This window comes from Glycine max, chromosome 8 (assembly GCF_000004515.6).
Source record: "Glycine max cultivar Williams 82 chromosome 8, Glycine_max_v4.0, whole genome shotgun sequence".
Classification (NCBI taxonomy): domain Eukaryota; kingdom Viridiplantae; phylum Streptophyta; class Magnoliopsida; order Fabales; family Fabaceae; genus Glycine; species Glycine max.
Genome location: NC_038244.2, coordinates 41581456 through 41598472, shown reverse-complemented (window position 1 = coordinate 41598472; position 17017 = coordinate 41581456). Strand labels below are relative to the sequence as shown.

The window sequence follows — 17017 nt, the reverse complement described above, 5'->3', positions numbered from 1 at the left end:
GTGTTCCTTAATCTTTGTGTATTTTCTTGAAAATAAAATAAAACAAAACAAAAAACATTGAGTATATTTTTTTAATTTTACTAGCGTCAATAATATTAAACCCTCAGAATGAGGTTGTCTACTCCCAAGTCCTAATATATTTTCTCGTGAGTCCTGACTTAACATGCATCTTGATCAGAAAGGTCATTAAGTAGCTTGTTTAATATCTAGAGTCCCATCGTTGTGCATGCTCATTTAATTATTCACATGGGGTTGCAGATATTATTTTATAAACATAATTTATATAGTTTGTGTTTATTATATTAATAATGCATTAATATGAATAAATGGATATTCATTGATTCACATATATTTTAGATTTATATTTCTTTTTGTTGTTTTATATATTTTGAGTATTATTTAATTAAATTCATTTGCGTCACAGTCACTAATTAAACCCTCAGCATGCATGAGGTTGATTGTCTATTCCTAATATAACTTCTTCTAACTCAACATCTTGAGGCTTAAAATGGTCATTAGATTGTTTAATGTATAGAGTCCCATAGTTGCACTTGCATATGCTCATTAGTTACCCGGAAAAGTAGATATATTATTATAGGTAGAATGCAACTTTTGGTTATTTCTCTTTTAATATTTTTTCATTTTAGTCTCTTGAGTTTTAAAAGTTTTGTTTATATTTTTCTTTGTTTTTAAAGGTAACCTTTTCGTTGTTTTTAGTTTTTCGTTAACTCTGCCAATATTCTGTTAACATGATTAGTATTATAAACTTTAAATAATTAATTTAACATAATAATAACAAAATTATTATTATCTTTATTGACCAATCCTGAATTCACACCCTCGGCTTTTTCTTAACAGGTCAAGAATTCGGGTTTCCCAAACCAGAATTCTAACCGTGTTTTTCTTTTCGTTTTTGTTTTTTGTTACTAAAATAATGCTGCATTATTTAATACTTTTAAATAGCTTAATGAAACAAATTAAATATTAAAATAATAAAATGATACCATTTTTCTAAAAAAAATAACGTTGCCATTATTTTATAAACTTAAGAGAAAAAGGTTATACATATCCATAAGCTGTGTAACATGTTAATAATAACAAGGATGCATTTAGATTTTAGATTTAAATATGTTTAGTCTTCTATTTTATTCTTGAAAAAACTGTAATGTATGGTTTGTAATTTTTTTCATATAAAACCATTATGTAAGTTTTCTGTTTTATTTTATTCATTAAATGTTGTTATGTTTTTGCTTACTTTTGATCCATTCAAATATCTATGAATGTTCAACTTAGTTATTTTAAGTAGGGGTGGAAGGAGATTAAACGTAATCCACAAATTAATTCAATCTAATTCAATTTAATTAGATTCTTGTGGGTTGAATTAGGTTATAAATATAGAAATTTTAAAATAAGAACACCTCATACTAGTTAATATATTATTTTGGAATTTATCATTTTTTATTTATTTTGAAATAATACATTATTTTATAAATGGTACTGAAAAGTATATATTTATAGTTTTTTTATGTTTATCGTATAAATAGTGGAATGTTTTATGAATATAGGTTTTTAAAAATATTCTTACTATTCTATAAAAAAATATCCTTTCTATTTTTTAGTTTAATAAAAAAAAAATTAAGAAGACTTGAAAGGGGTGACAATTTTTTAATGAATCAACCCGATAATTAACCCTATCCAATTCAATTTAAGTTGGATTGGGATGCCAAAATAAAAAGTATACTCAATTCATCCCAATTAAGTTTAATTGGATTGAATTGAAAAATAAACGAAATTCAATCAACCCAACGACCACTTATACCTCTACTTTTAGGGATGTTTGTTTCCCATAATTCTTTTTTACATTTCCGGGAATATTATTCTCAAGAATATAACATGTGAATATCATTCCTGAATATTTAAAAAATGCTTGGTTACATTTTAATATTCCTAACAATAATTTTTAAATTTTCAAATAATTTAAATAAAAAATGAAAAGAAAGTTTCATATATATTAAACAATAAATCTTCACAAAACACTTTTCTACAACATTATTTTTAAGACGATTTTACAAAATCGTCTTGAAATAATATATTCAAAGTCGATTTTAATGAAACTTTTTTTAAATGGATCTTTGATTTTTTATATTCTCTCTTTTGACCCATTAACTTTTTAAATTCTCTCTCTCATTCTTTGAAATAAAAATAAAACTTATATAAATATACATATTTTAATTTATGTGAAAATAAAATTTAATATTATATATTATATTTTAAAAGATAATATATAAGATTATAAAAATATAATAAATTTTAAAAAATAAAATTTAAATTTTAAATTATTTTCGCATAAAATTTATATTAATATTATATTTCACACCAAATATTTAAATAAACATTTTGCTATAGTAGTAAAACAACGTGCTTCTTATTTAAATTAAAACACCAATAATTCTAATGGAAAACAAATTTTGCAATTAAACCTGCTATATACGAGCTTGTGCAATGTTAATGAGTTATATCCATATTCCCTGAATCTCAATTCTCAACCAGGCATATGACTTTTAAATCATATTTCAACTTTTGGAAACACATCTTTGAATGTACTTGCCCTAGTTGATGATGAAATGAATACTACATTAGACAGTATCGATAAGGACTCAAAAGAATTGCACTATTTTTTATTTATTTCTGTGCAATCCTACGCGTCACATTGTCTTTAAGTGAGTAATGAAAATTTCTATAATGGAAATGGCTATGTGGAAGGGTTGTCGTCACAATAGTAGAAGGGATGAAACTTAACATTTATACAATTAAAGAAAAGTAGAAAAAAAGAAAGAGGAAAATTGACTTCTAACTTTTAATTATTGTATGATTCTTTCTCATTTTTTGTTTAAATTTAATTTTCTAAAACAATTATACATTACTCAATAATGAACTTCTTATCTAAAATTTATTATATTTTTAAAATAAGTATTTAAAAACCTAAAAAAAAATATAAGATGTTTTCCCATTTTCGTTTGTCTTCATCTTATTCAACTCCTTCCCTAATTCTACACTTTGTTTTATGTCTTGTCTTGTATCACTTCCACTAATCATCTGAATAACTTTATTCAGTTGTATTTTTAAAACTAAAAATATATTTTAAAAATAAAAATGATATGCACCTTCAAATTTAATTTTTTACTTTCTAGTCAGTTTATTTTTCTTTTCATTTTTCTATTATACCAAACATAGAATGGCATTTAAACTTTTAGGTTTTTTATTTATTTTTACATTTTCTTTTTTCTCGTATCTCTTTAATATTTACTCTTTTTTTACATTACATTTTTTTTTTGGTTTTCTCTTTATCACTCTTTATACATGTGCTCACGTCACTTTCTTTGTTGGGTGAGAGAGAATACTTCTATTATTTATGAAGCTGACATGCCCTGTAATTAACTTGAAAGCCTTTGTCGTCTTAAAAACATTAATAATATCTTTTGTGGAAAACAAAATTTTATTATATTTTGAAACACTAATTGAAAAAAGATTGACACTGAAATATTTCATCGACGTTAGTCTTAAGGTGACCTCATATTGAAAAACTAGAAGAGAAAAAAGAGAGAGAAGAAGAATACTTTCCTATCCAATTGTCATCACTCGCGCGTCATTGGTCTATTATCTCTCTTTTTTTTTTTTTAACGCAAGGTATGAGGTATATTTTTTTTAAAAAAATGTTGAAATAATATGTTAAAAAAATTGTTACCAATGGTCTCGGAAATTATGCACAAATATATAACTACATTATATAAACTGTACAGCGTAAATTATGGTTGAAAAGTGATATTTTAGTATTTTGATAAATAAATTATATTTGAAACATAAAATTGATGAAAAAGTAAAAATGTTAACAATTTGATATTTTTGTTATCATTGAAGCAAAAATATAAAAAAAAAATGAAATTTATTTATACATTCCTTTATATAAATAAATTGCTACGACACCTAGATTCCAATAATTCTTTTTTACAGAGAATCCAATGATTATTTATTACCAAATATTTTGTTTTCCACACTTGATCATGCTATTGGCCACATTATTGCTGAATTTTTATAATGAAAAAAACAAAAAGAAAAAGCAACCAAAACAAAAACGCAATTTGTTGTAATTTGTATATATAGAGATTTATTGATTAGGACTTAAAAAAATTATTTAACATTTTATGAATTTTAAAGATTATATAAGAATATTATGATTTATCAAATTTATTTACAAGATTTTTATAATAATTTGAATTTTAATAGATTTATATAATAAAAATTTAAAAGATTTGAAAAGATTTTATAAATTTATATGATTTAAAGAGATTTTATAAAATTTTAAAAATATATTTAAAATTACAAGAATTAGTGAAAGAAACAATAAAAAATATGAAATTTGGATAAAAAAATAAAATCAATATATTTTTTTATATTTTTTAATAACTAAATTGATTATAGTTTAAAGTCTTTTTTATTAATCTTTATTGTAATAATATATTCTCATCATTCATACCATAATATTGAATTAAAATCTTAGATTAATTCTCACATGTAAATAAAATAAAACATAAAATCTTATATTAAAGATGCATATATTTCAAACTCGTGTAATTGTAAAAATTAAATAAATTAAATTTAGTTATATTAATTAAAACTAGTTAACTTATATGAACTAATTTAAATATGTACTAATTACTATTACGGTAGTCTGACCTTGAAATCAATTATTTGTGTAAAGAATGAGTGGTTATTAAACTACTTTTCTACCATATGTAGACGGTAATTAATGTAATATAATGAACAAAAGATTCCAATTAGGTAATAAAATATTATTACTTAAAAGATGCATATATTTCAGACTTGTTTAATTGCAAAAATTAAATAAATTAAGAAAATTTAGTTATATCAATTTAAATTAATTCACTTCTATTAACTCATTTAATTAATTAAATATATGGCACTACCACAAATGTTATTTTTTAAGATCCTATTTTTGAGACAGTTATCTATGGAATCATCTTAGAAAGTATCACGGTAATAATTTTGTAATTAGTGAAATGAAATTTTTTTTTACGACTCACATTCTAAGACAATTATTAAAAACCGTCTTAGAATGTACGTTAGTGGCAATCCTGTCATTTTATGGAATGAAAATTACGACCGATTATAATTAAAAATAGTTTTCTTTCGCGTTTCCATTTTTGCATGTTCTCATTCTCTCATATCTTAAACATACACTAAACCCTAGTCAAATCTCTATACCTCAATTCTCTCTCATGTCTCTGCCACAACCCAACCGCATCGACCCCAAAATCTGGCGGGTATGTGTCGGCACCGTCGTGCAAATCCCCAAGCTCCATTCTAGGGTTTACTACTTTCCCCAGGGTCACATGGAGGATGCCTCTCCCTCGCATTACCTCAGCCCTCTCGTCCGCTCTCTCCCCTTCGTCCCCTGCCACGTGTCATCCCTCGATTTCCTCGCCGATCCTTTCTCCGACGAGGTCTTCGCCAAGTTCCTCATCACTCCCCTCTCACAATCACAATAACAACCTTTCCAAAATGACACCAAGGAGGTTCGAAACGACGATGACAATGAGGATCACAAGAACAATCTTTAATAGGGGAGATAGCTCAAAGTGTGGTGGTAAATTCAACGCATTAGGTTAGTTTATTAGGAGTTCCATCTCCTTTAATGGTTTTTTACCAAATGATTGATACTGGTATTAAACTCATAATTATGGATGAAAACTTCTTACAAAACAGAAAACCATTACCCTGGTTGGTGTTATTTTTCACCCTAAATTTAGCTTCTCTTTTCTTTTTTCACTTTTTATTTTTGACATGTGAGTGTTATTCAAGAACTTATTCCGATTAATGTGGAAATGTTGAAGCTTTTTCCTGCAAAGTATACTAACTTTGACACTTAAAGGGAAAGATAGAAGCTTAACTATGATGGAAACTTAGCATGAATTTTGTTACATAGCCTATGTTCATAATTTTTAGGATGGAAGTAAAAGCTGATTACATCGGGTTGCTGTTAATTGCATCAGCTAGTTATGATCCCCGGGTGGTACCTAAAGTGTATGAGGAGTTGGGAAAATTTGCTGGTGATTCTACCTTTGGAAATTATTTCTCTACTCATCCTTCTGGACACACATAGAGCAAAATTGTTGGCTCAAGATAAGATAATGGAAGAAGCATTCTCTATATATATAGAGATGTAAGAGTTGGATGTGGGGTTGAAACTTTTCTTTAGGACTACACAACCATCACCACCTATATTGTATCTATTTGTGTTAGAATGTCCTCTTGCCACTTTTTTTCCAATCCAAAAATACATTGTGTACATGAAGTATATATAACAAAAATCGAAATTGTTGTTATAGATGATGCTTTTATGCCTTTATATTCTCACATGCTTATATTGTTGATACATGATTCATTAATTCAACAAGCAAAATAGAAAAGAAAAAGTAACTAGTAGCATTAGCACAACAGGATTATGTTAGTCGTCATCTACGACTAACTTTTGCATAAAAAAGTTTTACAAAATGTATATATTTTTTCCAATTCATGGTTCTTTTTGTAGGATTGTAAATATTTTCTTGTTTAGTTGAAACTTTGCTCAGTAGATACTCTCCGCATGGAATTAATGCAAATTTCTCTTCAATTTCAGGTAAAAAGGTGAAAAATTAGGAAGGTGCAGCAGTTGTTGTCTCGCTAAGCGAGGATCACGTGCTTAGCGAGTATCATCCGCTAAGTGAGACATTAGCCCGCTTAGTGAGTAAGGTGAATCTAGAAGAGAATCTGTCACGCAAGCACATGCTCAACGTGTCACCAGCTCGCCTAGAGAGTCATTTGTTTCTTATGGCGCTTAGCACACCTGGCTCACTAAGCCAAAGTTCACTTACTTGTACTAAGCGCGAAAATGGCGCTAAGCGCGCCTTCGAGGACAGAAAACCCTTTTTAAAGCTTGAAGTGAAGGAAAAGAGAGAGCTTGGCGGATAGAGTGTGAAGAACAGAGAACAAAGGCGAAAAACAGAGCAAGGAAGCAAAAGCCTTAGCTTTTAGGAGGATCTTAGGTTTAGGAGTGATTTCTAGGTTTCTAGAGGTGGAGGAGACATCCCCACCACTGTGTAATCTATTATTTTCTTTGAAAATCCCCTTTTTACTTGTGAAAGGTGTTGCCTTGTGATGGAAGGTTAAACCCCTTTGTTGGGAAATTCTGTTGAGAACTTGATGTAAATTCTTATCCTATCTATTTGAGGTTATTTTTATGTGTTCATTGCTTATATCTGTGCTTTAATTACTGCATGCTTTTGGTCTGATCATCCATTTGTGTGTAAAGTTAGGATTTTTATCATTGGAAAATTGATTAATTCTTAGAACTGGATAGAGCAAGGCTAGATAACTACATTGCTAGGCATAAAGTGCAGGATTTTAGTTTTTATTATGCTGTGATTGTAATGTTGTTAGGTTAGGCTAAGTTTGACAAGACATCCGAGAACGATGTTTAATTAGAATTAGTCCAAACTCACGAGACATCGATGTTTGGTATTTTAGTCTTCAACATAGATCACATGAACATTTTTTAATAGAAAAAAACCTTAATTGCATCAAGTAACTCAGTAGGAGGATCCAACACTTTTAATTATCTAGTTTAACACCCACTTGTTCATATTTTTTGTAATTAGTAACTAGAATAGAAACATTATTGCTTTGATTCATGATTCTTATTTCTTAACACAAATGTCTGTTTATTGAATGACACTTCACCAAATGACACAAGTTCCTTGAGTTCGATACTCGATTTCTTACCGTTTTAATACTACTTGATCGACTCGGTGCATTTGCCGATAAATTCGCAATAGTACTAGAGCGCGAACAGGTTGGTGCAAGGTTTTAGGTAATCTTCTAAGTTCAACCAATCATGCATTTATGCGATTATTTTTTTTCTTCTTAAATTCAATAATTGACTTAAAAAACATTGCAAATGTTGGTACATGGAGTACAAGAGTAAGTATAGGCAATCTATCAGTATGAATTAAATATGGAAATTATCAACTAAACACATATGAATGCTTTTTTCTTGTGTCACGGTTGAAGAAATTTTTTGTTTATATTTATTATCATTTTAAATTTCAAGATAATATTAATTATCATATATTTATTAAAAGAAGAAAGATAAATAATAGTATATGAAATTATCATATCTTTACTAAATAATATTTTAAAGACGATTTATTTTATAACCGTCATGGTATGTGAATGAATTTTAATGTCATTTGTTTCAAAGACTATTCACAAACATCATTAAATGTACTTTAGAACCGTGTTAAAAGTCAATTTTCTAATAGGTGGGCTATATGATTATTTGATCTTGAATTTATAATTTCTCATTTTTGTTTCAATTTTTAATAACTAATTTTGTCATTCAATTTTTTTGATTCAGATACCGTAATTGAGGGAATAAATAGTAATTAGTGGTAGTTAAATACTTAAATTATCGTAATTAATGCATCTGTAATTTTTTTGGTACAAAAAGGAAAATAAAGATAAAAGCTGAAAAAGAGTCTCTGCCACCAGCTTCAAGAGTAGAATCAGGAGACTCCCTCGTCCCATGAATGCTTCACACCCCATTTTCCCAAGAGATCCGCAACATCATTTTGGTCATTCCAATTCGTAATCCGCTGAACCGCATCTCCATGAAGGTCAAACCGGAACTTATCAAATCCTGCTCCCAGATCTGTAATATTAATGCATCTGTAATTAATTTAATATAAATAAAATTAAACAATGTTTCCCAAAATTAACTGAAAAATTAGTTTATAATTTAAAGTTTTAAAAAATATTTTATTAAATTATAAGTATTTAATAAAATTAGATGTTAAAATAATTGAAAAATATTAATTAATAAAAAATAATAATATCATGATTTATTTTTAAAAAATAAAAAAAAATTAAATAAATATATTAAAGATAAAAATAAAAAATATACAAATTAGAAGTTAATATTTTATAAATATTATTTCAAGTAATAATTTAGAAAATGTTAAAACTATTAAAAGAAACTTATTTAATAAATAGGTAAATAAAATTTTTTTTAATTAGTTAAAAATGAACTAAAGTATGCTGCTGCGAGTATAATCTTAAAAATAAAACAAAAATATCCTTAATTTGATGGAAAAAATTACGCAATTAACTGATTTAAGTAATAAAATGTATTACTAAAAGATACCATCGGTTAAGAAAATCAGTTGCAAATTACTACATATAACTGAAAGTTCTTTTGGTGTCTTAATCTGATTTTGATTCCTGTGCATTCATGACCGATGCGTAATAATAAAAGTTTTTTGTTGCGTTCCAAATTACCAAGAACGCAAACCACGTGTCAAATTTCCATAAGAAGTTATTCTCACGCATGTCTCCAGCGCGTGAACTGACGCTCCAGTTTTGCTGAGACAACGACCAGCGTTTGAACAAATTCTATAAATCTTAGACCAGTATTGCTTTCCGATATCGCTCCTCAACCGTTCTTCTTCTTTTTCTCTCTCTAGAATTTTTTTTTTCTCTCTCTCTCTCCCATCTCTCGGAAAATTTTTCAGAGCTTCCTAAAGCCTTTAGAATTCTCTGGAACCTTTTTGTTCGTCCGCCGAGGATCGCAATTCCTCCAAATCGTCGTCACTCGTCGCTTAGTTCGGTTCTAACTGCATGAACTGGTTCGGGAAGCTGGATTCATCATCGTCGAACTTGAACTTCAATCACTTCGTTACTTGTCTGTTGATTTTTATCCTCCATTTTTCGCCTCAATCGCTCTCTTCCACCTTCGATAGTAACACTAATCTCGAATTTAATTCCGAATATGGAGTCGAGAACTAAGAGTAATCCCCAATTAACAAGAGGTTTGCTTTTGATCAATTTTTATTTTTATTTTTTATACTTTTAAATTTTTTAAATTATTTTTTGCCTTTTCAAATGTCGGTGGTGGCTTCGTGTGCGAGTTAGTTTACATAATTGACATTATTATTTTAATAAATAGTTGTGGTGAGAAAAGAAAAGAAGGTTTTTAATTTTTAATTTTATTTTGTTAGGTTTTATTGTTGAAATGCTGATGGAAAGGTTTGCGTGTATCAGAAACAGTGAGAGCACGTGTTAGCCTACCAGACGCCGACTTATACCTGTTTTTGGATATTATATTTATATTTAATTCAATACTTAAAATATAAGTTTATTATAATAAACGTTTTAAAAATATATTTGGAAAATCAATTTCTCTTTTTGTAGTTTAAGCAAAAGCAAACTCAATAAAGTTTTCTTATGGATATGATTTAGATTAAATAAACCGAAAATACTTGTGGACACCTCTGCCTTCATAGTGAGGGTAAGAAATGAGAGAGAAACGATGATCTTAAAGAAACATTTTTAAGTTTTATACTTTTTTATAGTTGAATTTTATTTAAGTTTATATTCTACAACGAATATTTTTTAAATCAATTTCTTGTAGTTTATAATATAAATGTTTTAGACTCACATGGTACGACGATTAGTTAGGAGAAAAGTCAGTTGTTTTATATCTGTACGCTATTGTTTTGTATATACCAAATGTGTACACCAAATCTTTGTTAGGAGATTTGAAAAAAGCAACTGTTTTTTCGTAGTTTGTAAACTATATACACTAATGAATTTAGGAAATGATTTTGATATTTACCGACCATACTTTTTGATAAATAATCCATCATGGTACAAAAATAATGTTCATATGAGGTTAGAGATAATTATAAGATAAGATAGATAATGTAATGAAAAGAGGTAAGGAGAAAAGTAATAAATTTTAGGAATAATATAATATATTATTTTACACCCATAAGGCCATGATCACTCTGGTTTCTTTAAAAATTGAAGGAATGATTTGAAAATTGTCTTTTAATGTTCTATGTTCTACTGTGTCTGATGAAATCTTTGTTTCTTCTCCCCTTTAATTATTGTAGCTCTTTGCTATGCAAACGATGGCAATCAGCAGGGAAGGTCACCATCTGTTATTGTCATTGGTGGTGGCATGGCTGGGATTGCTGCTGCTCGTTCGCTCCATGATGCTTCGTTACAGGTAACTGATCTAATTATATGATTTATTTGAATTTTTGTTATACCTGTATGTTACCCTATTGAAAAAACAATACTTTATAAGATATAACTTAAAATATAGTTTCATAGGTGTACTTATAGTGTTCGTCTCCAATCACAAATGGAGTTTTACCTTTGTTAATTGTTAACCTTCAACGTAAACTTTATTACTTGTCTTTATGATTACTTGAATTACCAAGATGAAACTCTAATTCTGATTGTTAAGAGATTGTCCAAAGTTTGAAGTAAATTGCATTATTTCACTGAAAAAATTGGTGGGTTAATTTAATCAATGATTAAGATTATCCCCTGTTTTGGGTCAATTTTGTAGGTTATTTATGGGTTTGTTGAATAGAAGCTTGTAATGTTCTGGACTTCTAGGGAAGTGTCCTGGGTGATGCTAGTCAGTTTAGAATTCAGCTGGTTTTGTACTCACATTTGGGTGAATAAGATTCTACAAAACGCATGAAAGCAGCAAATGATCATTGGGGTCACATCTTTTTTTTATGAACCTGTCAGAAATTCGTGAGTTTGCGCAAATAATGCACATCATGAAGTGGCAAAATAACTTAATAACTTTCAAGGATTGTGGTGTTGTGTGCTGCTTAATTGTAAACTTGAACTTACATGGCCTCAATTATTAAATGGTGCCTATGTTTTAATTTTTGGTCAGGTTGTTCTCTTAGAGTCAAGGGAAAGAATTGGTGGCCGAATTCACACTGATTACTCATTTGGTTTTCCTGTGGACATGGGAGCATCATGGTAAAGCTACTTCTCTTTATCTGCTTATTATGAGAATGTAAAATTTCTTCCATTTTTTTATTTGTTTTTTTAGTACTAAAAGTTACACATTTTTCAGGTTGCATGGAGTTTCCAATGAAAATCCACTGGCTTCGGTGATTGGGAGGCTAGGTCTACCCCTTTACCGTACTAGTGGGGATAATTCCATACTCTATGACCATGATTTGGAAAGGTAAGTATATTAGATTTTTTTGCTCTATTAATTTCTACTCCAATTGCGTAGTATAAGATTATTTCAAATATTATTTTGGCAACTATCTTGCATGCTGGAAATTACTAAATGATAGTTCCTTTTGATTGAAATTCATCAACTTCTTGCAGCTATGGACTTTTTGATATGGATGGGAAACAGGTTCCTCAAGAGTTGGTAGCAAAAGTTGGTGAAATATTTGAGGCAATTTTGCAGGAGGTATGGCATTTGTTTACTAATTTTTGTACTTAAACTGTATTTCATAGTTTCAAAGAAATTTTAGATATAAATTCCACATTTCTAAATGATCACTTAATGACAAAATGCAGACAGATAAAATAAGGCAAGAATCCAGTGAAGACATGTCTGTACTTCGTGGTCTTTCAATCGTTTTCGATAGGAAGCCAGAACTGAGGTTATTATGGGCATAAGAATTAATTTCCATGACAACATTTTGGTTTTTTAGACCTTGTAATTGATAAGATTATTTCAATTCTTGAATCCAGGTTGGAGGGGATTGCTTATAAGGTACTTCAGTGGTATTTATGTAGACTGGAGGGCTGGTTTGCTGCAGACACTGATGCTATTTCACTGAAAGGATGGGACCAGGTAATTTCAACAAATGAAGTCGAAAATCTTTTTGGTTGTATTAGTGGTTGAGTTCCAAATCAACAATTCCCCCACCCTTCCAATCACCCCTATTTTATAAACTGAATGATCTATTCTCTTTGGTGTTACATACAGGTAGCTAGGTCCTATATAATTTGTAAAGTTGTCTCATAGCCAGGTGCATGAGTCTTCAACATGCAGCCTTTCTATGACCGATAACCATGTAAATGTGTTTCCTGATCTACATACTAATAAGGTGCATGAGTCTTCAATCTTAGGCAAATTGCTGCATGTAAAAGTCAAATGAAATGCCTTCTGCCTATGATTTGAAGCAAAAGTCAACATAATAATAAGATACAATCATTATAATTTTCTTCCTCCACTGAGAATTGGTGTTTATTTGTTAGGTGGATGTGGTGGGGTGTATAGGAATCCTGTCATCTGAATATACCATCATATTGCATGATTGTGAAAAGGTGGTCTTAACCTTTTTGGGATTTAGGGTTGAAAAATAATGCATATTAGATAGACATGACTGACCCTAATTATATATTATAGCATCCTAGCTAGAAACTTCTTAACCAACAAGTAAGCTTTTTTTTTTCTTTCTTTCTTTTGAATTACTCTTCCTTCTATAAATTATTATTATATCACTCTTCTGGTGTGTATTTACAGGAGGTACTGCTCCCTGGTGGTCATGGTCTTATGGTCCGTGGCTACTTGCCTGTTGTAAATAGCCTAGCCAAGGGTCTTGATATTCGATTGGGGCACAGGTACTTATTATTTTGAATTGTTGTTTCAAAATTTGTATGTACTGTTTTGAGTAGTTAAATTTACGGGCTTTGGAATTCCCTTTTTTCAGGGTCACAAAAGTAGTTAGGCGATATAATGGAGTAAAGGTAACTGTGGAAAATGGGAAAACGTTTTTTGCTGATGCTGCTGTTATTGCTGTCCCACTTGGGGTGCTTAAGGCGAAGAAAATATTGTTTGAGCCAAAGCTTCCAGACTGGAAGGAAGCTGCCATTGCTGATCTTGGGATTGGACTTGAGAATAAAATCATTTTACACTTTGAAAATGTGTTTTGGCCTAATGTGGAGTTCTTGGGAGTAGTTGCAGATACACCTTATGAATGTAGCTACTTCCTTAATCTCCACAAGGCCACAGGTCGTGCTGTTCTCGTTTACATGCCTTCTGGGCAGCTTGCCAAAGACGTTGAAAAGATGCCTGATGAAGCAGCTGTCAACTTCGCTTTCATGCAGCTCAAGAAGATTTTTCCAGATGCTTCTTCACCGGTAGCCATACTAATTTTGCTTCTTATTAGTTTCACTTTTAGCAGTGCAAGAAAAATGAATGCTTTCATCACTAATACATTGTCTAAAATACATAGGCCCTAATATAATTTAGCTTAATTGCAATTTTTTGTCACTAGTACAATATGCAATTTTGATGATCTATTTTTAAAATTTTTGCGATATTGGTCTCATTTTTTAAAATATTGTGATCTTAATCTATCTGTTAATTTGTCACCCATCACTCAATGGAGATGTTGACATGTTCATGTGTTTGGTATGGTGTCAACTCCATGTGTACCACTCATGTCAGTATCTTATCGACATGTGAACTCCATGTGCAATTGCTATGTCAGCATCTTCATCAAGTTTTGAATGACCAGTTAACAGATCAACAAAAAACATGTAATTTTTATAATAGGGGACCAAAATTTTGAAATTAAAAATGGGGGGATTAATTAAGCATGCATATTGCCTATAGGGTAACAGTTTTGAAAATGTGCTTTTTTTTTTTTAATTTTTAAAATTGGTTATTTGTTTCCACCATGCAGATTCAGTATCTTGTGTCTCGTTGGGGATCAGATATAAATTCACTAGGTTCATATAGCTATGATGCAGTTGGGAAACCCCATGAACTATATGAGAGGCTACGGGTCCCAGTAGATAACTTGTTCTTTGCAGGGGAAGCAACAAGCATGAGCTATCCAGGATCTGTCCATGGGGCATACTCCACTGGAACGATGGCTGCTGAAGATTGCCGGATGCGTGTGCTCGAGCGATATGGAGAGGTTGATTTATTCCAGCCAGTGATGGGAGAAGAGGGTTCCATGTCTATCCCGCTTCAGATATCGCGTCTTTAATCGTCTTTGGGTCACAACTAGTGGACAGAAACACAATCTATCTATGCTTGTTCTTTTGTTATCAACCTATATATAAGTTATATAGCAAATGTTTTGGCAAATAGTCTTTAAGAGTATATGTCCACTTGTGAAATCACATTTTGTGTTGGATTTCCTTAGTCAGTGTTTCCAGTAACTGGTAATGTGAATATTGCGCACCTAAGAGGCGTTGTCACTTCTATCAGTATACTTATAATAAAATTGGGACAACAATTTATGTGTTTTTCTCGTATTTTAGATTTCATCTTTTAACAGCTAACCCTGTCAGAACTCAGAATAACTTAACAGAACCTGTGTACTATAATCTTTCCTTCAAAGTATCTTTTATATTTTGTTGAAAAATCTCGTTTTATTTTTTCATCCATTTTTTGTTTAGTTTTTACGTTTTTCATCATAATTTCAAAGATCATCCCCCACCAGGGATCCTGTAACAATAATGCTACAATATTCATGCAAAACATAATAAATAGAATTTAGTTTGGGAAATGTTTCACACTTAACGCTACTCCCAGAGTTGTTTTAAAGCCAAGAACACATCCAATAGTAAGACCAATGGCATAGAAAGAAGCCAAGTTGACATAAGCCACTACACAGCTTGCCATCTACTTCCAATTGCAATTCCTGAAACTTTCCAAATAAAAGTACACATGAAAAAGGATAAGAAGTAAGATGTAAGGAACTCTTTTAACTAATTGCTATATTGATTTAACTACTTAACAACTTAAAGTTAATGACGTTAAATCACAAACTTATTTGAAATGACCCAATTGACTAATTATTCAACTGCCCACATCACATCACTTTGGGGGTTAGGAATAACCTGGAACTGGATTTTGGGTGCAGTTAATCTTGCACACGACTGGATTTTGAGCAACAGATCACGGAGAGATTTTAATTGAACATAAGTGCTTTAAATGTCTTTGCAGTCTATAACAGTGATTTTGGCGGCTATTCTTACTGCTCTCAATGTCTTTGTGCGGTGTATAACACAGATGAAAGCCTTTTAAAATCGATGTTAGAAGGTTTTTTAATATTTACACTAAATTCAAGAAACATTTCTTTAGCTATTACTATTGCATGCTAGGAGAAGTGACCTTTTTAACTTTTCCAATAATGTACAGTTTGTATTGTAGCTTCAAGGATTGTTGTACCTACCAGCAAAAATGGAATTCTAGCACGTTTTATAACTATTCCCCATCAAGAAACTATTAACAAATATCTCAAGTGAATAGTTAGACCTCAAGAGTTTGTGTTTTAACGACTTTAGGATTATTGTCTGTCTCAATAAATTAATATGAAACTTTTTAATATATTTTATTTTCATTCATGTCTTTTAAAAAATTTCTTAAAATATCACTCATCTTATAATTATTTAAAATCAAATATATTTAATTGTAAAGTTTTTAAGTTATAAATTAAAAAAATTAGATTCATCTTGATTATATAGATGATTGAAATATATTACAAGACACTTCACACCCTGATAATACAAGACATGTAGAGCTTAAAAATTTAGAAAGACAATACAAAGCACTCACCCAGTTTCCTTTTTTTCCTCTTTTATTTTCCTTCCTTCTCATCAAAGGGATCAATATGAGACATTAATAAATCAATTTATTTTCTTTTAAAATAAAAAGTTGAGTGCTCCATTTTGGTAAAATATTTCAAAACAACCCTTATTTAATTAACACCAGATAGCTGTAAAATCCCAACAGGACGACCGGACGATCATCAATTACTTTACATCAATTAAAGACAACATTATTCAGACCACTATTGCCTGTGCGGTGTGCTGTTTCTCATAATTATGCTGGACAGCTGGAGCCTGCTGCGCGAGTGTGCTGTTTCTCTTAAGGCATGTGATACAACTTTAAAGGGCATACCCACCCTTAGTTTTGGACTGTGTATATTTAATTTTCTACTCGTGTTTTTTTTTCACAGTCAAAGAAATATGTATAACATTTTGATTAATGTATTTCAAGAATATCCTAGTTTATATTAGTTGTTTAGTTTTATATTTATAAGATTTATATATTTGTAAACTTTTAATAAATTTTTATTGATATAAATATCAATACATTAGACGT

General features: G+C 30.0%; 1 protein-coding gene across 1 annotated transcript; it reads left to right on the top strand.

Moving 5' to 3' along the window:
* The first annotated feature begins 9526 nt into the window (after positions 1-9526).
* LOC100799631 (polyamine oxidase 2) lies at positions 9527-15153 on the top strand. Its single transcript, XM_003532021.5, has 10 exons — positions 9527-9923; positions 11010-11125; positions 11816-11904; positions 12002-12115; positions 12265-12352; positions 12463-12548; positions 12640-12742; positions 13418-13515; positions 13605-14034; positions 14583-15153. The coding sequence occupies exons 1-10, from the start codon at positions 9884-9886 to the stop codon at positions 14889-14891; spliced, it is 1473 nt and encodes a 490-aa protein (XP_003532069.1). The 5' UTR covers positions 9527-9883; the 3' UTR covers positions 14892-15153.
* The last annotated feature ends 1864 nt before the right edge of the window (positions 15154-17017 follow it).

Coding starts and splice junctions, on each gene's coding strand:
- LOC100799631 (XM_003532021.5), top strand. CDS start 9,884: ATGGAGTCGAGAACTAAGAGTAATCCCCAATTAACAAGAG. Junction 11,126..11,815: donor TCCATGATGCTTCGTTACAG/GTAACTGATCTA, acceptor ATTTTTGGTCAG/GTTGTTCTCTTAGAGTCAAG. Junction 14,035..14,582: donor TTCCAGATGCTTCTTCACCG/GTAGCCATACTA, acceptor TCCACCATGCAG/ATTCAGTATCTTGTGTCTCG.